The sequence below is a fragment of the Nanorana parkeri genome, unplaced genomic scaffold (assembly GCF_000935625.1).
Source record: "Nanorana parkeri isolate BGI_ZX_2015 unplaced genomic scaffold, ASM93562v1 scaffold4, whole genome shotgun sequence".
Lineage (NCBI taxonomy): Eukaryota > Metazoa > Chordata > Amphibia > Anura > Dicroglossidae > Nanorana > Nanorana parkeri.
Window position 1 is genome coordinate 2,911,113 of NW_017306272.1, and position 17,285 is coordinate 2,928,397.

The following is a 17,285-nucleotide window of genomic DNA, read 5'->3' on the forward strand; positions in this document are numbered from 1 at the left end:
GTATTGTAGCATTGTCCTTACTACCTAAGACAAGTGTCTTGATAAAGATGGACTGAGCTCCGGCCAAACGTTGATAATAAAATGCTGATGCTTTGACCTATTTTCGCTGGAAGACCCATGAGTACCTCTATACCTACTCGGTCTGGTCTGGTCTGGTCTGGTCTGTCTGTCATTCTTTTGTCCTAACTACATCAAGTTTCAATATATAAATAATGTTCTAAATTAAAAAAGAACAACAAAAACATCAGAAATAGTTCTAAAAATGTCCAAATAAACAGAATTTATAGGGTAATGCACATTAAATAGAACATAACATATCAGGAAAATATAATTAAAAAGAGGATTAAGATGGGCAGAAAGTATTACTGAATAGGGGGGACTATTTCAAGCTCTTCAAACCTTGCAGGGACACAATCACTACCAAACAATCACACTTGCTGGTGTTAGACTGTTAGCCATGCACACCATAGTGACTACCTTAAGGCCAGTGTATAACAGCCAGGCTGCCTCTGACTTTCCCTAATGAGGTATGCTCCTTCTGCACAGCACAGCAACGCATCTGCATCTTCCCGAGAAATGATGCCGTGAAATCTGCGGAAAATATATGAAATTACAATTTATTTTTAACATTATCTATAGCTGTATGTGACATACAAGAGAAATGAATTAAATGTGCTTAAACATGAAATACGAAACACCGATACAAAGAGAGTGCTAAAAGATGAAAAAGGATGTAAAATGGGGTACAGCTAGTTTTTTATTCAGGGGAGTAAATCATCACTACAGTGCAATAATTCCTAGTTGTGCATCAGAAAAATATGTAGTATTTATTACTATCTGGTGCTCCAAGTCATAGCTGTACGTGACATGCTGACATGACCAGCTAAATAGTAAATTGTCCCAGGATATTATTTTAAAATGCTGGCAACTATGCTTCTGTATTCTGACACCGAAAAGTAAAGTGGTTAGCGGTGTCTCACAGGAGCTGTACGTCCTCCCTATTGTAGTAGAGTCCAGTTCAATTCTTGTACATGAATGAGCCAGGAAGTGGAATGCCTTAATAAACCTGCATTGAGAATAAAGCCAGGAGTTGTTTTGCACTCATGGAACAAACATCATTCAGCCCCTTATATTCTCAACAGTAAAAGGAATGCCAGTAACATATTTCCTCTGCGGCTCTCTTCCTGTTTTCACCTCTGTAGAGGTAGCATAATAAAATTCTCATAAAAGCCAAATAAAGGAGAGTTCAGTTATGGAAAAACGATTGCTTCTGACAAGTAGTGACCCGGGAATAAAGAGTTCTGTTTTACCTTTGCCTGTTCATTTCGTTTAAATGAACCCTATGTGCTTTACCATATGGCCATGACTATGAAACTGATGATGTATAGCACAGCAAAGAAAAAGAAACTTGATTTCTATCTGAGTGTTTGGGAAAAATTGTCCAACTGCAGTGGGTCTACCCCCGCACTTCAACGGCTCATTAATCTGTGTAAAAAACTTTTCTTTACCTGATCCCCACTCACCTGGCAGTTGGTGCTCACCTCTCCCCTATGTTCTGGCTTGAGTACTGTCCCTCTCCATCCTCAAGTATGATCCAGGGCTATGGGCAATTGTATTGTCCGTGGCCCTCCAACTTTCAGAGGGGAGGCGGGAAGAGGCTGCGTGTACTGGACTTAGAGCATGCAGGAGCGGGGACCAGGTAAATAAAAGTCCTGATCCCCTAGACATTAACGAGAAGTTAAACCTTGCAGTGCAGGGGTAGCCCTGTTGTAATGGGAGTTTTTTTCCTCAGAGAAAGGCTTTAGCATAGAAAATCGAATGCAGCTCTGTCGTCATTATTAAAATAAATGTATTTTTCAATGCAGCTAGTTTAGGTTTCAGAATTCGACTTGGCATCAGATTCTTTTAATGCTGCAACTACACTGTTCAATCACAGGATGGTGGAGGAGGGATTACTCCACTGTATTTACTTACTAGAAGTAGTCTCAACCCCATGGCTGTGCAGTAGAGCTGTGTAAATTTAGGACTGGATGGACAGAAACACAAAACTGTTTGCAGGTAAAACAGTGCCCAAATTTTTTTCCTAGCTGTGTATTTAGTTGTTTGCCTGACATTCAGCTCTAGAGAGGCATGATCACTTGTATTCTTTTTTAAAATCTTGATTATTTAATAAATATGTTGGCACAATAAAAAATAAAAAAAAACAGCGGGCAGCTATCTTTGCCTGTCGTTTAGAGATGTGAGGAACTCCCTTTTACTGATTATAGTACAAGCTGATCTACGGGCACACAAATGAAACATGTTTATGAAAGATCATCTATTTCCATACCTGGAATGATGTGTGTCTCATAAAATGCGTCCAAAAACTGATGGTCTACATGTATAGGGACTGCTCCTCTCCAATTTCCTGTTATGAGGAACAGTTACTGATGCTACTTTCCTGTTTGGCAGGTGACTGGTCACCTAACTACCTACCTAGCTCACTATAGGCAATACCAGAGTCAATAATAGGTCTTCCCAGTTAAGAGAAGGACGTGTCTATCCGTATGGGTCTTCCATGCTAGGAGATGGATCTCTATGAGTGTGATCAATAAAGATGTAGCAGCACACTGATGAGGCCATTACTGTGCTTTTCCCTTCTTATGAGCAGGTTTACAGAAAGATCCAAGACCAGTTTCCTTAGTGAAACGCAGTATAATCAACCACAACAGAACACCATAGATGTCCACACCTCATGAGGGATAGGCAGCTCATATCACAGATAGGGAAGTCTGTTGTATGTGAAGTATAAAGAAAGGACAGATCTCTTTGTCCTTGTGAGGTGCGTAATCGTTTATTTTAACAAGTAAATAAAATGTACCCATAAAAGTGCAGTATTATATTGCTTGCAAATGCCGCAAAAAATACATCACAGGAACCACTAAGGACTGCCCCCCACCACCTCAACCAGTAAAGCAAGTAAACCTTCACACATTTTTGGAGATTACTGGGCAAAGAAGAAGAATGAACGTATCACTCTGTTCTTCCCCATCATCTCAGAAAAGTTGCAGATGGACAATACTTTGCAATGCAACAGACCCTGACTGGTTCACCAGGCTGCCCTCCCCTTTTTCTAGTCTGGTCCCTGTAGTGTAGAAAAACACAGAAGGCTGCTACCAAGAGAATTTTAGATACTTATGTATAGTTTTCTTTATTTCAGCTAGGAGGCCAGCTTCAAAGAATAGGCATCTGTTTCATTTTTTTATTACTTAATACACAGTAAAAAGCAATGCAAAGAAAATAGGCAGGGACATTCCCTTTTTTGTAGGCTACAAACAATAAAATCTAATAAAAAAGTACTTTGAAGTCACTGTGGTCTATTTAAAAATTATTTGCAGAGCCAATCACCCTGTGAAGCTTTCTGAATGTTTGTTCTGTGCATAAAGATGTAAAAATGAATGGCTATGATAGATATATTTTCTTTTTGGGTCTAATGTATGTAATGTAATACTGCATTTTGGCCACTAGATGGAGCTGAGAAGCATAGGAGATCCTCAACTCTATCTAGTGGCCATAATGCAGTATAATAAAAATAAATAATAATAATAATAAAATAAACCTAAAACCCTGAAAATATATATGTAAGAATGTTCTTTTTTTTGCATATTTTTTGCACAGAACAAACGTTCAGAAAACTGGTTCTGTGAATTGTTTATAAATAGACTCCTAAATGTATGTGTGCATTTGTTCTTCTTCAGAGAATCTATGGCGGGCTCTCCAGGGTCACTCTCAGGTGGGCTGTTTGGGATATCAGGTGGGCTCTGCAAGGGGCATAACTAGAAATCACAGGGCCCCATATAACATTTTGCTATGGGGCCCTGGGATTTCTAGTTGCGTCCCTGCACGTAACATACTTATATGGAAGCTGTTACCTGCTAAAAGGATTTCTATTTCTTCCATACATTTACACAGCCCTGCCATACAGCAGAACCCTGTCTGTCAGGGCAGGAGACCTGATTTTTTCTGCTGCAGCTAAGTAACACTAAGTAACACAAGACTTGTCCAGCCTCCAGCCTGACTGAACAGTAAAAGAAGAAGCAGCAAACTGATGAGCTCATCTCTCTGACACTCTCCCCATCAGCATGCTTCTTGTTAGCACATGTGTGCTGCATCTCTTTCACCCAGTCTGAGCTTGGTTGTACAGGGGATTGCAAAAGGCTGATTTCAGCTGCTTGCATAAAAAAAAAAATATTTCATTTTGTATCAATCAATACAGTGGTGCTTTAATGTGTGTCTTTTGTATCTGCTTGGAGTTCAGTTTTCATGGGTTTATCTTCTAATCAGGATTATATCTTAACTGACATTAACAAGAATAACAGAAAAATGAGGCTATCTTGTATAAACATTTTATCAGAATGAAAAACATCCTTTCAGGAAAGTACAGTTTCTATGGTAATCATAAGCCCATGGAGATAATCATAACTATTATCAGAAATAGCCAGCTATTAGAAATCTTTGGCCAGCACATACAGTATTCTAGAGCTCACACATGTTTGGATGAAATAGTGGCCTTAGCATCAGTAGGATCTGATCAACTGCTTCATAAAAGGCACAGGAAAACCAGAAAGTAATGCATACATTTATTATGTTTGTGTTCACGTAAGAACAAAAAGAGAAATATGTAAGGTACAAATGTTTACTTTGCAAAAATGTAAAATTTCAGTAAACAAAAACAAAAAACCCTAGTAAGGGAAGTGGCTGGCATGTGGGTGTGGAGTGTTGGGAATCACTAGGGCAGAGGCACCCAATGTTATTTCCATTGTGGTTTCAAATATCATTGTAAGGCTGGGCACACACCTTACAACCATCGCAAGACTTTTGTCTTGCGATGGTTGTAAGGTACTTAAAAAAACGTACGATCTGCCTATGTTGCATAGGCAGATCGTACTTGCGCTGATCGCAAGCCACGCCCCCGGAGGGGCGGGCTCCTGATGACCGCAATGCCGAACGGGCAGTGTGCGCTTGCGCACACCGGCCCGTACGGCTGTTATCGTACGGACATGCCATAAACCCGCCGAACATCGTATGATGCTCGGCGGGTTTTCGAACATGTCCGTAAGTTTAAAGTTGTGCGACCTTACAGTAGTAGAGGTCGCACGGCTTCCACACACCTTACGATAATCGTACGATCGCGGGATTTCCCGCGATTATTGTACGATTATCGTAAGGTGTGTGGGGACCCTAATGCTTTTTGCAACCTTTGTTGTGCACCCAATGTTTTTTTGCCATTGTTCTAAGACTTTAAACATGTTGCTCACTAAAACTCCATCTACTATTAACTAAAAGCAGAACTCCGAGCAAAAATATTATTAACCCTTGCAGTGGGGCTACCCCCGCACTGCAAGGGTTAACTGCTCGTTTGTGTCCAGAGTTGAAAATAAAAAAGCTATACTCGCTCGATCTGAGCCGGCTTGCTGTTAGACCACTCCTTCCAGCGTCTCTCCCCCACCGCTGCAGCAGTCTAAAGCTGGCCACACACCTTACAACCATCGCAAGACTTTTGTCTTGCGATGGTTGTAAGGTAATTAAAAAAACGTACGATCTGCCTATCTTGGACTGGCAGATCGTACTTGCAATAATCGCAAGCCCGCCCCGCTGGGCTTCCGATGACCGCAGTGCTGAACGGGCAGTGTGCGCTTGCGCACACCGGCCCGTGCGGAAGTTACCTCACGATCATGCTACAAACCAGCCGAAAATCGTACGATTCTTGGCTGGTTTTTGAACATGCTCAAAAGACAAAAGTCGTGCAACCGTACAGTAGAAACGGTCGCACGCCTTCCACACACCTTGCGATAATCATACAATCGCGGGATTTCCCACGATTATCGTACGATTATCGCAAGGTGTGTGGGCACCTTAAGGATCCTCAAGTTCTCTTGTTAAATACAGTGTATTGGATGTGAGGACGTTGCAGCAGAGGATCAATTGAGTATAACTTTTAGATTTTCTGGCCGAGACGCAAACAAACAGTTAACACTTGCAGTGCGGTGGCTGGCCCCACTGCAAGGGTTACACCCGCACTGCTAACAGTATATTGACACTTTGGGGTGCATTTATAAAAAAATTCACATAGCCAATCATCCTGCGAATATCCATATATGTTTTTTCTGTGTGTATGGAGGCAAAATCAAACATTATCGGTGTGATTTATTTGCCTATTTGTTATGCAAAATCACATGTATGTTTGTTCTGTGCAAATGAAGGCAAAAAACAAAAGTTAGTATTAGTTAATATTAGTATGTTTTCTTTACAAGTCGAAGGTAATACCAGGAAAATACTGTATTATGGCTACTAGATGGAGCTGAGGAGCATAGGACATATTATTTACTATGCTCCTCAGCTCCATCTATTGGACATAATGAGGTATTTTTCTGATTATATTCAACTTGGAAAGAAAATATACTGATAACATTTATTTTTGCCTTCATTTGCACAGAACGTACATGTATTTTGCAGGACAAATACGCTTTTTTTTTTTTTAAATAAATAGACCCCTAAAACATGATTGATGTTGAAAAAAATCAGGACTTGCTCATTATATGCCCATGTAAAAATGTACACACAGCCACAATCCAACCCACAGGAGATTATAAGCGAGAAAGAAAGGTGGTTGCTCACGTACTCCCTTCCATAATGCTTTGGTCTGTTCACCACCTGTATTAGAGAAAGTCATAAAAAGATATAAAAACAACATTAAATTGTATAATGGCAAATAATACTATTTGGCTGCATTAGAAAAGTTGATTCTTCATTAAGATGCAATGCTGTCCAAGTACAGTGATACCTTGATTCACAAACTTAATTCGTTCCATGATTCTGGTCGCAAACCGCATTGGTCACGAACCGAATCAAATTTCCTCATAAGGTTTAATGTAATACATAATACTGTACAGTACTGTATATGCTAAAAAGCACACAAGAAAGCTTCACAGCAAGTGTGCAGAGGTCTGTCTGCGACCGTGATCTCGACTAGAAGAAGCCACGACCACGTGTCAGAGCGGGGAAGATGGCCGCGGTCGTGTTCGTCACCCGATGTGGAGTTCGTGAACGGAAGCAAAATTTTGCAGAACTTTCTGTTCGTGAACCGAATTATTTGCGAACAGAAGCGTTCGTGAACCGAGGTATTACTGTACTTTCCTCCAAATTTGAATAACAAAGAGAAAAAAAAAAAGAAATGTAACTGATCAATGCAACTGACTACCAACTAAATAAAGAGAGCAGCTGGTGATGGGTTGCCGTAGAAGCTTTTTTAGGGCCTGTGTGGACAGATTTTGCATTTGCGTTGATGGCATTAGTTTGAGATGCTTCTGAAATCGTTCAGAATGTACTGATTGGTGCATCTGACCTGATGTTGACCTCCTTCTGACCTGCTTTTGACTTGCTTGAAGCGGGAACGGCATTCCCATAGACTTATATGGGAATTAAAAAAATAGCTTGACATGAACAAACACCTACTGTCACATTAAAATTGCCCCAAACATGTACAGAACGTGTCAGGCTTTAATGCTGACAGATATCATATGACCAGAGGAAAGATGTATAAGAGCATGAGACCCGCTTCACTGTATGTGTGTCTCACACTATGGCTTCTATTGTTCCCCTTTGGGTGTGGGCTTTTAGCACTTGTGTCAAATACCAAATTCTGGCCATGATGAATTGTCAAGCCTGCTACAAATCTAGAAGAGCATAATTAAGGAGTCAGGTGATCCAATGTGTTCATGTTTCTTGCACACTAGACGATAAAACCAAACTGCTGCATTCTCAGCAAAGTTTATAAATTGGCCCCTACTCTGTATATCAGGACTCTCAATGCCTGCAACATCCTAAGTTCACTTTCGGAACTCACTGGGAGCCCCAATACCCAATGATCTAAGGCGCAAATTCCAACTAGACCTGTGGTAGTTCCCTGATCTACTCCCAAATCTCCTAATTGATCAGCAAAACCACCCATCACAGTGAGCAACAGGGAGGCTTCTGATGGGAAGGATGGTACAATCACGCAAGCTTACAGGTTATACTTTAGTGAGTCTTAAGGATTTGAAGCTTCTGGGGTACTCTGAAAATAAATGAAGTGTGCTGTGCAAGCACCTGCTCTACAAACCCGGGGTCAGTTTACAAGCTTTGGTGAGGGCACAGGTAAGCTTCAAAATATATTTTTAATTTTTATTGTTTTCTGTTTATAATTTAAACCTCACAGGGAAGATCCAGAGACAGGATGGTTTTGCAAAACATCAAATGTGAACATTTACTACAGCCCTTTGCAGAAAACATCAGACACTGTCCTTAGTGACTTTTATGCTTTAATGCTCACGGAGACAAGAATACGATTGTGACAAGGGTAATTCCCAAAAAGGGATTTAAAAGTATCACACTTATACAACAAAAGATGACCAGGACTCCTCCCCCCTTCGTTAGCCGACGGAGCCAATTGGGCTAGTGAGTTTGCCCAAGAAACTTTCTGCACGAGCGCCAGCCAAGGCATTGGCCTATACACATACAGCACAGCAATGAAGTAATAAAATGAACTAGGATCACACTAATCCAGCACGTTATTATTCTGAGTTGCCCCACTCAAGCGGCGGTTTATAATTAATCGAAATTAATCGATTAAAAAAAATTTCGATTAATCGAACACGAAAATTTTAATCATTACCAGCCCTATTTTTTTTGATTAACCTGCAGGCTGAACAAAAAAAAACAGATTCCTTCTTCTATGCTGTTTAGCTTGGATGGAGTTATCTGTTATATTTTTCATTTACCCTGCAGAATATCCTGCTGTGTCCTTTGTAGTCTGTCAGCAGTGGGTGTGCTGCTATCAGAATACTTGAACAGTGATGGCAGTTGATGTTCTGATCGAAGGATGCTGGGTGGAAGGGTGCCAACAGGGGCACCCACTGAACAAATTCATCAAGAACCGGCCTAAATTCATAAAGTGTTATGCCAGCTTTAGATTGAATGCAGAGCTCCTTATCTGCGTACTTGTTTTTTGTTTTTTCAGAAAGCAGTGAAGCTGCTGGATAATCATGACAGCCAGAAACAATAACATCTGAATACTCAGCAACGGCAGGCACCATACATCCTCAGTATTTTTTCTTTCAACCACAACAGCCAAAAATACATTTCATAATGTCAAACCAGTAAAACTGTTTATACACAGTAATATAAAAATGCAATTGTGTATCAGTCTACATCATCGTATCAAACAAGTTAGACTGAAATGGTTTTCTGATTTGGAAAGTGAAAAAGCAGATTCTTTTTTGCAGCCGTAACTGGTATATCTCTGTACACTCTTTGCTGAGTGGATGCTGCTTTGCGCAGAGGAAACTTGGCACTCCTTTTAAGTAAGGCAAAAACCAATGTGAAAAGTAATCAATCAGCTTCCATCACTCCTTGTCCTGACTGCTCTCAACCAGTGAAATCTAAAGCCTGACAGTGAATGTGATAAAAGACAAAAGTGTTCTGTTGTAGTTGCTGTGTCAGTTTTTTCCAGAAAGCAGAAAAGTGACAACCATGTCCAGGCAGACAACAGACATGAACTACATGTGCATTCCTAATACTTTCATACTCAGAAATGAGTCTACTTGCTGGCAGTCACCTCATTAGCCTAGAGCTACAAAGGAGATTCTTAGTAGTTCAATCCTTTTACTAAAATCATTAGGGAATAATCAATATGAGTAGAGAATGATTGCTACACAAATTGAACAAATGGCTCCCTATGGAGTAAGATACACAAGAAGCATTTAGTAGCATCTTGTTCAATCAACAGCACATGCATGGAACATTGTACATTCATGTGAGATGAATTGCCACTGCATGCTAGTTGTGTTGCTTACTTTATAGGGAGTCATTGGTTTCATTTGTTTAGTGATCATTTGCTACACCTAGGGTTCTATTTATAAACATTTTTTTATAGGTTATTCACCCAGCAAAACTGCAGGTATAGTTGTTCTGTGCAAGTTAACCAGCTGTTGTGAGAATGGGGCAAAAAGTAATGTTCTTAGTGAAATTTTTGTACTGGTCGATTGTTTCAATGTGGTATATGATTGCTAGTATCTACATGATGATGTTTATTGTTATTGCTAGTACAATTTGACTTGAGTTTTAGGATACATTTAGAGAGTTATGTTGAAATTAAGGGTTTAGTAAATGGCAATTACTTTTTCAGGCACGGTAAATGTATTGCTTGGGTATAATAGACTTTCAGATGTGACAATCATAAATTATAAAAAAAATGTTTTAAAAAAGTATAAAAAATGTGGTGAAACCAATTTATGACAGTTTCATTTGCTGAAATTTCTGCAGAGCTCCATCCTGTAAGCTCCCCATATCCGTTCCCTTCCGGCTCCCAGTGCCTGAAAACATATTAGTCTGACAACACAATGCAATGCATTAGAGCTTGACTGGCCCATAATGTATAATATTTTTTTCTTAGCCTGACTTGTGCTGTTGAAAGGACTGTGGGACGCAGGAACGTGCGGCAAGGTCAGTAGCAGGTGAGTAGCAGGTGAGGCACTCCCAGCCCCGCCACAGGCCCGGTCACCAAGCTATGTGTTCATCTGTCTGTGGGGTGAGGAAGGAGACAGGGAAGAGCCTCGCTGTTCTTCACTTGCTTGTCACTGATGAGGCATCTCGATGCATGCCATCTGTTTTTGTTTTTTTATTGGATGTCTTGGACCAATGGCACTTTGCCATCGGTCCATGCTATCCACAGAGCTAAAGCCTCTGACTTCAAGTCAGAGGCTTGTTGTAGCTCTGGCCTCACTGTGTTAGGCTATAGGTGTAACATAACATAGCTGTCAAAAGCTGGATGGAGCATTATCTGTAATTAACCATTCTCTGCCACTTATACGAGTACAGATATTCTTTTTCAGTACTTGCCAATACCGAATACCGATACCTGAAGTCCCATTAAGGAAGCCATATAATGACTCGCCACCTGGCTTCCTGATTAGCCGGGCAGCATGTAAAGGCTCGCCACCCGGCTTCCCAATTAGCGGGGAAGCCGTCTCCATGCTTCCTGTCACCAGGTGACGAGGAAGCATGAAGCCGACTTTTTGGCCAATCAGGAAGCAAGGGGGCGGGTAATAACTCACCGTCCGGCTTCCTGATTAGTCAGGAAGATGGCCAATCAGGAAGCCAGACAGCAAGTCATTACACCAAGTGACGAGGGAGCATGGAGCCAGCTTCCCAGCCAATCAAGAAGCCGTGCAGCGTGTAATGACCCGTTGCCTGGCTTCCTGATACCAGAAGTTCGGATATCGGGCTAGGCATCAGAGCCCAAATAGTGGGCATCTGCACCCATACCGATACTTGTATCGGTATTGGTGCATCCATACTAGCTGTAATTAAAAATAATCTTTTTTGTTGACACATAACTTGCCCTTAGGCTGTTTTATATTTGCTGGTGTTCCACTTTAATTGCCGGCACTTTTTGATGCTCGTTTCATACTTAACACCTGTATGCAAATATAGATTAAAGATTACATTTAGATTTGTAAACATGTTTACCGTCTCTAGAGACTTACACTGGCAAGAATTGCCATCAACATGATGAAAATATGAGTTTGACCCTTTCTGTGAAATCTTGAGAAAAAAAAAATCTGTTTTGAAAACAAGTATGTAACATACAATTACAGAAATCTCTTCAACTGTAGATCTGGGATGCAATGCTGATTCAACATTGAAAAGACGACTTTGCCTTCCATCAGCTCTGGGTGTAGACAACCTTACGGCACTTGTGTGGTAAATGAAAGTTTTCTGAAATGCAGTGTCTTTGATGTGCAATCCTCGAGATACTTTATAATTATGAAATGCAAATACAGCTCCTTAGGATATAAAACAGGAACTCATCAAAGTGCTATAGAAAGTTCGGCAGCTGTTCCCAACTGGGTTTCAAAGTCTTGGTGATTCATAAACCCCAAGAATTATACAGCAGCTGGAAATGTGATGAGGAATGAATCTGGAATATGCCACCTTGCATTTCCTAATCAATGTAAAATACCTCTATTACAGCAACATATCAGAATATTTAAGGGTGACTCTATCATTTGTGGGACACTGAAGTGTTTCACACTGCTGCTCCCTTCATTTTATGGGACTGTCACAGATATGTGCATGGGTTGCAAGGGGATATGCTACCTATACATCCTATAAAAACTTGAAATTTCCATTTAAGCTACAAATTTGCACATGCTCCCTGACAAGACAAATTGTAGATGAAATGTAAAACAGGAGAAAAAAAATTAAGTCTTATGTTCTACAGCAGACTTTCTCAACCAGGGTGCCGCAGCATTCTACGGTGCCTTCCGGATTTGTCAGGGGTGCCTTCAAATGTTAGTACAGTGTCATGCACTTCTCTATTGCAAACAAGCCGGCAGCAAACATCAAGGAAACAGATGACGCTACTCCAGGCCAGGCTGCATCCAGGACTTCCCCCGGGATTCAACCTCAGTTACACTATGGTGAAGAGTATATGGTAGGACTCTGATGTGAAGGGGACTCTGATGTGAAAGGAGGGGCTCTGATGTGAAGGGGGCTCCTGATGTGAAGGGGATTCTGATGTGAAGGGGATTCTGATGTGAAGGGGAGACTCTGATGGAAAGGGGGGACCCTGATGTGAAGGGGCTCCTTATGTGAAGGGTACTCTGATGTGAAGGGGGGGAGGGGGGCTCTGATGTGAAGGGGAGATTCTGATGCGAAGGGGGGCTCTGATGTGAAGGGAATTTTTATGTGATGAGGACTCTGATGTGAAGGGGACTCTGATGTGAGGGGCTCTGATGTGAAGGGAGCTCTGATGTGAAGGGGGAATCTGGTGTAAAGGGAGCTCCTGGTTGGAAAGTGGAGCTTCTGATGTGAAAGAGGGGGCTCTGATGTAAAGGGGGGAACTCTGTGTATTTTTTTGTTTTACATTTTTGCATGGGGTCCCCGCTAAAATCCATACCAGACCCCTACCTAGTATAAGGGTCTGGTGAAGATTTTGGAGGAACCCGCACATCATTTTTTTACATTTATGTTTTCTCCATTTTAGACTGGGGTGCCTTGAGATTTCGCATACTTTTAAAGGGTGCCATGACTGAAAAAAGGTTGAGAAATGTTGGTTTACAGACCACAGGAAAAACTATTTTGTTTAGGGAAATGTGACGAAGGCCTTTTGTTTGCATCGGCATTGCTTCTTTCCCCATACAAGTCCATAGTAATACACAAGCCGCTTGAAGCAGGTCAAACGCAGGTCAGAAGGAGGACATTTTATATCTTCCACACAAGTGCAGGTTTAAATGCAGGTAAATTTAAACTAAAAAAATAAAGCAGTCTTCTGGAGACAGGTGCTGGAGCTGATTGAGACCTTGACCGGCGCAGACCTCCGGGATGACCCCGCAGCATGCCTACTTCATTTGACTAAACACTCGATCTCCAGGTATAAACAATCTCTGACACACCACCTGTTGAATGCAGCTCGGGCGTGCATCCCCATGTATGCGACTTTTTAGATAGGATATGCTTGCGTTGACTAGGTGTAGACCGTTTCTCAACGTGCCTTAATGATTGTATATAACTGATTTTGCTTTCAATCACATTGTATTATTATATCTGATGGTTTCTTCAGTCAATAAACAATTTGAAAAAAATTAAAAAATAAAGCAGACAAGGTAAAGTTTAATAATTTACAGAAAAACTTCATATTTTTTTTTCAAATTAACCCTTGCAGTGAGTCTACTGCCGCTGTACATAGATTAGTGCTCATTTTGGCCTAGGGTCAAAATTAAAGAATATACACTCACTTGATCCTTGGTCCTGCGGCAGTGACTGCTCATCTCTCTCTCCCCCTCCTGGTTTGGACCATGGACCTGCTTTAGATTTGATGAGGTCACAGTCGTTGGAGTCCTTATAAAGGGGGTTGTGAGGATCAGTCTAGCAACCAGGCAGTGCCAATGGAAAAGGTAAATATTTTGTTTATTTTCTACAGACCAAAACGAGCACTTAAAGCGATGATAAAATCAAAAAGGCAATTAAGCTATTTCAAATGCTGATTGAATCCCTTACTATGGATGCTGCTTAAAAGTCTTTATTTCCTGCAGAATAAGCTGGCCTCCTGAGCATTGGTCTTAATATGCTGTTTATAGGGTGGCTCGTGTTCCTTGTAGGGTCCTATAGAGCCACCCGGGTGGGTGATAGTAAGCAGCGTGTGTCTCTACAAACACACAGGCATGGCAAGGCAAACCACACCCCTGCTCTTTATTCCTTTATCCTCCAGCCTCCCTCCTTGCCTTCTCCCTTCTCCAAGCTAGCATATGGACAGCTGCAGGAGAGTGCGCTGTTTATTGTTATCACGTACTGGACAGGAAGTTCAGGGAAGTGAAGCTGAGAGAGTTGGAGCCAGTTGTTCGGGGAAAACATGATGACTCTAAGTGCTTGGGCAAAAATGTAAAGAAATACTTTGCTGGGAAATGTGTATTTGCTTAATCTGGATTCACTATTGAATAAACGTTTGAGAGTTTAATACTGCTTTAACCCTTGCAGTGCAGGGATAGCCCCACTGGAAGGGTTCATGTGAAAAAAACCTGAAGTTCTTTTTTAACTGCATTTCTCCCCTGTATATTGACTTTTTTCATACCAGACAAATATTAGTAAAGGAAAGGAGAAGAAAAAACAAACCTCTTGTGTGGATACAATCCTCCTGGGCCGAGGAGCTTCTTGCTGTAGCTGATACACTATGGATGAGAAGGGAAGTCGAGCAGCAATTGTAACACTTTTCATGAACAAATCATTGCAACAATAATGGCAATAGAGTTATATTTATTATTATAGGAAAATAAATCCTTTTTTGAAGTTCTGACATGAATTCTCTTGCCTGCCCTACATTGTCTTTCTACTTTTTAGCTCATCGGTCAGAAGATCTATTTTGACACATTAAAAATTGAAAAATATTGATGTATTAGACAAATTTCCATAGAAATAGAGATTTCCTAGATGTCTAGTTCATGAATGAATCAATAACAATTCTGCTGCACAATGCCGAAGAAGGATTTTATTTGCACTTCTTACACATAAGTAGGAATTTCATATTCAGATAGTGTTGCTTATGCTTTGCTTTTAGCAGACTTCCTGTTTCCATACGTATATATTATAACACTACCATGCTCCATAAATTAAAAAATATATATTTGTAATTGATTTTGCTGCAATTTTTATCTTCAAAGTGTTATTAAAACCCAAATGAAAAATTCCATGATCACATAGCAAGAATCCCTTACAGTATGGTATGATCTGGTATTGCTGCCGCTGTCTTTTGCTCTAGGGATTTATTTGTTGTACACACCAAGTTGACTTCTGCTATAGAGCCACCACAACGTGCCCACTCCAACCTGCAGTGAAATGTGAAGCTGCTATGTGCACAGTCTGGTCGCAAAGAATTGTGATCCACCCACCTCTACACCAACATGACCTTGAGTGACAAAGAGGGACCAGCAGAGAACCCCTAATTTAGCATTGGCAAGTGCAGTAGAATTGTGTGCAACATAGATAATTGGCGCTGCCAGGCATAGAGGGAAGATTGGGTGCAAGCTGCCCGAGGAAGCACTGCACCACAAGCCAAAGCAATGGAAAAGGTAAATCTATCAATTTCAAAAGGAGTTTATCAAAAGTAATTACTTTTTTTTAGTATATTAGATACATTCCAATTAAGAGCTTTGTTTTATAAAAAGGGTTTAATACTGCTTTAATCCAGCACTGTTCCTTGCAGAAAGGCTGCTCCATCCTGCTGCTGCCAATCTTCCGGTTGAATGACAGCATGCTTCAATAGCCCTCTGTTTGGGATGCCCTTCCTGGAAACACTATGGTTCCATGGCTGGTTAAGAGGTATCTAACATTTAACATCCTTTTCTGCACTGAGCTGCCAACAGTGGTACTGTATAAATCTAAAGCAGAAATAGCCAACACTGACTTAAATTTAAAGTATCACTGCAGGTAGAGCAAAACAGATAAGACTAATTCAATCTCTGTTGCCCCATAAGCCCCTGAAATGAACATTTTTTTCCTAGTTCAGGATTAACATCTTGGGTTCAGAAGCTAGGAGGATATTGGGGACACGGGGGATAAGGTTCATTCTGGGATAATTTTACCAAAGCCTATGCCACAAACCCCAACATCAAATTCATCAAGGAACCACCTCTTCTGTGAAGTACCAGTGCAGAAATGATTCTCCAAACTGACTCCTGCATAGATCATCATGTGAGAAGAGGTGTTTATGGGATTCATGGTCAGCAGTGGCGTACAGCATACTGTTAGTAGGCAAAGGCACTATGTACATAAGTATAGGTTTATAGAAAAATATACTTATCATTTACCATAAATATTTCAACTGTCTTACACAGCCCACTGTGTTATAAAATTGCTGTGATGCTTTAGTAATATGGAAATGTTTAGTGATCAGCATTATTTATGCATAAGCACAAATGCTGAACAGATATCCTTCTCCACCACAAATCAAAATCACATTAGTTTAAAAGTCACATACAGACACTGCTATATTTCATTGTGTATATAGATTTTCAAATTACTGTTGCACATCCAAGGCAATAAAAGATATATAATAGATCGGTTTTTGCCTGTAGTATACTTCATATATCCTTTTAATGCTAATTCCCCAGAAAACTAAAAATGTTAGTTTTAATTGGGCTGAATCACCCACTGATTTATAGCTCTTTAAGACTTCATAGGTGCAAGGCACAGTAGGCAGAGGACCCAAAGTAATCTTTATCTCGGCCTCCTTTCCAAAATGGCAATTTATGTGTTGTATTCCCTACTCTATTTCTACATCTAAATTATTGTGAGGCTATTAGTGGGATTGTGACACTGTAATTTTAATGTGTAATGACTGCAACCTTGGGGCAGAGCTGGGATTCTGATTGAAAAGTCTGACCAGTAGTGTCCTTGAGAGACATAAGAAATCAGCATGGCATTTGACATTTGGAAATATTAATAACCTAATATATAAAAAGCTCCCCTAATATATATGGCTTATTTTATCTGAGCTGAATGGCTCAGTTTATAAAAACTGCAAACATTTCCTTTACAGCTTGCTCTCTGTCCCGATTGCCCCCACTACTGTTGCAACCAACCGCTCCCCTGCCCGAAGTCACTGTGCGCCCAGTCAGGGCAGCCTGTGTGGTTCCCAGCACATATGCCGAGGGAGCCAGGGACCCAGGCAATAGGGGACAACAGTGCAGGAGTTGGAAAGATGTGGGCAG

General features: G+C 40.8%; 1 protein-coding gene across 1 annotated transcript in view; it reads right to left on the bottom strand.

Moving 5' to 3' along the window:
• The window catches only part of CHN2 (chimerin 2), a 220,339-nt gene that overhangs the window by 113,817 nt on the left and 89,237 nt on the right, over positions 1–17,285 (bottom strand). Inside the window, exons 3-5 of the mRNA XM_018576444.1 lie at positions 14,692–14,747; positions 6,662–6,693; positions 478–591 (exon numbers count right to left, since the gene is read on the bottom strand). Coding sequence (XP_018431946.1) covers positions 478–591; positions 6,662–6,693; positions 14,692–14,747 — 202 coding nt within the window. The remainder of the gene's footprint in view (positions 1–477; positions 592–6,661; positions 6,694–14,691; positions 14,748–17,285) is intronic.